The sequence below is a fragment of the Opisthorchis viverrini genome, assembly GCF_000715545.1.
Source record: "Opisthorchis viverrini unplaced genomic scaffold opera_v5_8, whole genome shotgun sequence".
Classification (NCBI taxonomy): Eukaryota; Metazoa; Platyhelminthes; class Trematoda; order Opisthorchiida; family Opisthorchiidae; genus Opisthorchis; species Opisthorchis viverrini.
The window spans coordinates 660,916-666,921 of record NW_008751664.1 but is presented as its reverse complement, the minus strand read 5'-3'; the positions used below and the strand labels follow the sequence as shown (position 1 = coordinate 666,921).

General features: G+C 40.3%; 1 protein-coding gene across 1 annotated transcript in view; it reads left to right on the top strand.

The window, feature by feature from the left end:
• T265_00777 (hypothetical protein) overlaps positions 1-6,006 on the top strand; it is a gene marked incomplete at both ends in the record, with an annotated part of 50,862 nt that overhangs the window by 22,385 nt on the left and 22,471 nt on the right. Inside the window, 2 exons of the mRNA XM_009164649.1 lie at positions 1,427-1,618; positions 5,516-5,654. Of these exons, the coding sequence (XP_009162913.1) occupies positions 1,427-1,618; positions 5,516-5,654 (331 nt within the window). The remainder of the gene's footprint in view (positions 1-1,426; positions 1,619-5,515; positions 5,655-6,006) is intronic.

Here is a 6,006-nt window from a genome sequence, read left to right as displayed (position 1 = left end):
ACGAACATAAACTCTACTTTAATTTATTTTATGTCAGGTTGGCTGCATATGAAAAGATTGCGCAACAACTCGCATGCGCCAGCAATTTGTCATGATCGAGTTTTTCGAAATACCGATATAAGTTTAGTCATTTTCTATGGGAGATAATCTTGGTAGCCCAGGTAGCACTGATGGTCGTTAGTCGAGTTGCTCAGAGCAGCGAAAAAAATAGCAACCATTTTCAATCACCGCGACTCTACGGACTGCCAAAAATCCACAAGGCAGATGTCCCGATAAGGCCAGTAATGGACGGTATAGGCGCGCCGCCGAATGAACTGGATAGATTTTTAGTTGGTATACTAAAACCGCTCACGGGGAAATCAAGCACCTTCATTAGGAATTTGTACGAATTTTCCAGCAAGGTCGCAGGGCTTCTTTTGGAGATGGACGAAGTCCTCGTGAGCTTTGACGTAATCTCAATGTACACAAATACCCCTGGGGAAGATGCTCTGGAGGTGACTAAGAGGTTGCTACTGGCAGACACGACACTCGGGGAACGGACACAGCTCTCGGTGGATGAAATAGTTCAGGGCATAAGAGTGTGTTTGAATCTTGATCAATTTGTTTTTGACACAAATTTTTACTCACAAGACCAAGGCCTTGTAATGGGATCTCCGACATCCCCAATCCCCAGTTTTAGCCAATATTTACATGGAGGACTTCAAACAAATAGCCTTGACCGGATATCATTGTCCACCCAAAGTTTTTTGGCGTTATGTTGACGACACGTTTATTATAACCAAACAAGATAACGTGAACAGCTTCCTCGACTATCTCAACAGTTTAAGCCCACACATTGAGTTTAGCATAGAAATAGAACCCACCTCGGGCACATTACACTTTCTGGACTGTATAACACATAAGGTTGGTGGGAAATTGAAAACGATTATCTACCAGAAACCAACAGACACAGAAACTGTCTTAAGCTATTCATCAGCACACCCAAAGTCCGTGTACGCCAGCATTGTGTCATCGATGTTTCGTCGAGTTAGAGCGCTGCGCACAGAAGAGATCGATCGGACGGCAGCTCAAATAGAGATTGCCAACAAACTTCAAGAAACAGGATACCCCGTGCGTTTGATTAGGCTCCAGTATCTAGACCCAGTAAGGAATGGATTGGCACAGCAGTCATTTCGTATGAAGCAGGAACGCCGGAGGTTATTCGAAGACCGTTTAACTTAGCCAATATTCGAGTAGCTTTTCAGAAGGGAAAAACGCTACTCTCAGGTTTAGTGCAATTGGAAGATCCCCTGCTAGTTGAAAGGACTAGAGACTGTGTGTATAAAATTAGCTGCAACCATTGCGCTAAGGTTTATAAAGGACAAACTGCCAGGGAATTGCACGCCAGAATTGGTGAGCATAAAAGAAGGATTAACAAACCACCAAGGAATGCAGAAGAATAACAAACGCTGGTCAAAGACCCAACGATGCCTTAGACACGGGACATAGAATAGATCTGGAGAATGTGGAAGTCTTAAGACGGGGACTGCGATTCACACCACAACGGCTGATAGCCGAGGCGGTGGAAATCACTAAGCATCACAGCGTGAATAGAATCGAGGGTGTGGAGCTAGCGAGCGTATGGAAAGCGGTCTTAGATAAGCCGAGTTGACACGTGACGGTGTGGTTGTCAATCCACTTAGGATCATTAGAAAAAACCGGGGGGTAGGGGTGGAAACCCCAACCGACCAAAGGTCACAGCATCCCTCCTACACAACTTTCTTAGCACTAGCTCACCCACACAGACTAACAGAAGGTTCAAACGAAGTTCAAGAGGAACCATCAAATGAACCGAACCAGAAGAACTAGACCCTAGGCAGGACCCAAACACATGTAGGTTTCCCCACCGACCCAACACTTGTTCAACCACTCTAACACACTAAAATCCCTCGGCCGACACCCAACAGAGATTTAGCTTGACTTAGCTGATTGGTTCTCCTTCCGCCTTAAATCTCGATCAACCTCGGAACCTAGTCACTTGGCCTGACGAAGCTTTTGTGTCAAACGCGAAACGTTGCCCAGCAGTAAATCTACCGATTGTCACCAAACATTTCGAAAACAGCCATTTTCGTCTTCGTTTACCAGGTGTAATTTCCGATATTTATAGGCTGATCTGATATTCAGTTTTTGGTACCCTTCTCGTGGTACAAAAACAATAGTAAGTTTCGACAATTTTGATGTGTGGATGATTCTGTTTGTCAAAGACATGTTTTGTACCATTTTCATATTGAACAGAAGCACATTTTATCAACTGAACCTAGACTACTCTAGTGAAAAGTACACAAGCCAGATTACATTACCATAAGCACTAAATGAAACTATTTATGACAATGCCAAAAATATTGTTTCGTTTTATGTTTTTACTGAGAAATGGGGCATGAATAATTTGTTGAGTATCTGTCGACCATTCGTGATGATAAACTTTGCAGCTTTGACGGTTTGATATCAGTCGTTGTGGTTGACTGTCATTCTAACTGATATGACCAAAACATGGCCATTTAAGTAACTCCAAGATTAAGATACAATTTAAAAACTTAAATTTTGTTGTATTGAGGACAGGTTTTGGAAATTTTTCTAGAGGATTCGCCCTATAGGTGCAGCTAACCTATACTGAAAATCTTATACTCACTGCATAGCTGTTTCAGTCATACACGGAACATTGCGCATCTCACGAAGTTCCATCGTGAATGCTTGTACCGACAGCCTTCCGGGCGGTATTTTGACCACTTAGGCTTTTGGTAACAACTGTAGTCAGACTGGAAGCTGGTCACACTGCTGATCGACGTCTTTTGCGTAATCAAATTACTAGCCCGATGATCAGCTTTTTGGAGTGCTTCTGTTGCAGATGGTGATATTTGTTGATTGTTACAGGATCATTAGATAAGGCTTTGGCCTGATGTATTTATCTCAGGCTTCAACAGAAACGAATTCAAGTCTGTTCACCAGAGTGTGTTGACATTTGACAGCCTAAAGCTCTTAAAGGTAACACATACCAATATTCCTCGAAATGTTGCAGTAAACTCTGACCAGTGGTGCTGCGCGAACAGGGGTTTGCAAACCAAAAAAGTTGATGATGAAACATGAATTCAAATCTGTTCACCAGAGTGTGTTGACATTTGACAGCCTAAAGCTCTTAAAGGTAACACATACCAATATTCCTCGAAATGTTGCAGTAAACTCTGACCAGTGGTGCTGCGCGAACAGAGGTTTGCAAACCGAAAAAGTTGATGGATGAAACATGTGGAAGGCCGAAGCTTTCCGCTGTTCCGTATCTCAATATTTTCCGAGGGCAGACGTTTTGGACCTGGTAAAGTAAGAGTGAGTCACCCGAATTCCTATGCAGTACAAATTTCAAGTCATTTAACAATAGGATTATTCGTAGTTATCCAAATCCATAAAGTAAGAGTGAGTCACCCGAATTCCTATGCAGTACAAATTTCAAGTCATTTAACAATAGGATTATTCGTAGTTATCCAAGATTTATCCATCCTTAATCCCATGCTAACACATGATTCAGGGACGAACTGGCGATACCATGTTAACTGGCTAACCAAAAATGCTACTGAGGACGGAACAAAAGATCTTGCTTGCAAGTCTCTCCTAAGGTCACTAGTGTTTTTGGTAGTAATTCTTCCTGTCACCTAAATCCATGCTAGACATTCTACCCGCATCATCGCGTTGGCCAAGCCGTTAAATCAGGGAGGTAAAATATCAAAAACTGTATCAGCGGCAAGCAGATAAGAGCAAATGACCTCTTTCAAATCGCTTGTCCATGTGTGTTCCTAATGATGAATGCAGCATGTTAGGTGACAGTCATCAGGTTGTGGGTTTCCAAAAGTTCAGCTATCTAAACCCAGTCATTCGGAGGGCTAAATTATTGATTGGTATGTAGGCCTGTGATTTGGTCATTGAGTTTCTGCTTGGCGATCAACGGCAAATGGTTAGTGTTATATGCAACAATTTCCTGCACACCAAATTTCTTTATTCATGATTGTTTTTGCACGCCTTCAACAATCCATATTATTTCGCTCCGATTTACTCACAAGCCTGCAAAATGATGTAGCGCAATAACGTTTTATAAGCAATTAGGGTTTTGCATGTTCCTTTATTCTAGAATGCTAGTTGCTCATGCCTTATCCGCGATTATGTTCAATAAAACCTTATTATTGTAGCCTGGAAAATGGAGCAAGTCCAGGTGCAGGAGATATGTCTTTGGGCTTTAGCACACCAACATAATATGTATAACTTGGCGATGTGCCCATGAAAATTATTTACTCCCTTAGTAAAACATACAAGCACTATGATCATTCGAAACATCCAAGCATCATCTTCAGCTTTAGGAATGCTAAAATTTTCACGACAATTAACCCATGTGCACAGGTGCATCACAAAGTGTGAAGCTCCAATCTGGGTAGTTCTATCCTGATACGATAAACTCGCAATAGAGCGATTAGATAAGGTACAATGTTGTGTGAGTTAAACGTGTTCATTGAAAATTGTTGTATACAAATATGATCATGCCCAGTTTTTGATACTTATGATACAAGCCCTGTCAGATATTATTGTGAAGGTTTATTGCTTCATTCTAAGCGATCGAGTTCACTTTATCGCATGTATGCATCAGTGTTGTTATTATTTGATCTGTGAGGCAGTGACGATAATGCCAAATTTACCTTACATTAAATTTGCTATGTTTTAGGCTACTAATCGTGCACTACTATCGTGTGCTGTCGAATCTTTTTAAGAAAATTCGAACAAATAAATTGTCGTAAATTGGAGCTTTACATTCGCTGTCTTAAAATCATCCATACTGTGTCTAATGAGAAGTTTAATCCCCGAACCCCGGCGCGCATTTTGCTAAGAGTTGCTACAGCTTCTCATAAATGTATGACAGAATCCATCTCTTACGCATTTGACTACAAATTGACGTCAGTGGGATGCCTTTAAATGGTATTGGACACGCAAAATAACAAAGATTTATCACATTCAGCAATTCAAGTATACAAAATACAGTACTTCTTGGGATCCGCGTCTCACATATTTTACTACTACGTAGGGTAGACAGAAAAGTAATGATAAAAGTCGTTTTCCAATGTTCACGAGTGACAAGTCTGGGAATACCGTTAAAATATCTATCCAGATCTATGGAATTGAGGAATAAAAATCAAATTTAAAAATAATTTTGCCCAAGAAAAATGATTAGAAATAGGCCGAATCACATGATTTTGCGTGAGGAGCATCATAATTCAGAAAACAACAATTCAATAATTCTTCCCTCAAGATAATTGTTCTACTTTGCACTATTAAATGATGCTTGGGGAGTTCTACAATTCAATAATTCTTCCCTCAATAAAATTGTTCTACTTTGCACTATTAAATGATGCTTGGGGAGTTCTACTTTAATGTTTAGTTGATTACCTAAAGCGGAATGATTATGGGTCTTATGCAGTATGATGCTCTACTTTCTTTCGTTCAGATTGGCGACATCGGGTTTGGGATATCTCTGGTTCTTCTGGTCATAATCGTGACGGGGAACGTTAGCGTGCTTGTGGCGCTTCTATACAGAAATGTCAAAAATCAGATGAGATGGTTCATCGTTAATCTTGCCGCAACAGGTAGGATACAATTTTCGCACAAGGTATACAGCATTTGATTACAGAGAGGATGTTATATTATATAATATATATATATATATGATAGATATATATATAACATAACATATACATATTATACAGGGGATGTTATATTGAGTATTCTTTCATGTGATTGTTACATATAGCCACAGTTTGAATGCAAAGTGCACTGCAACTTGTCAAAACGGCTGTTCAAATGCATGATCACAATTTTGACAGCGTAGTTATCCTCATTTTGCTAGATGAGATTGTTTTAAAGCAAGGCCATATATAGCTATTTTTAAAACCGAAAGCACTGTTCTGTTAAAAAGTAGATAAAAAACGACTGTTTACC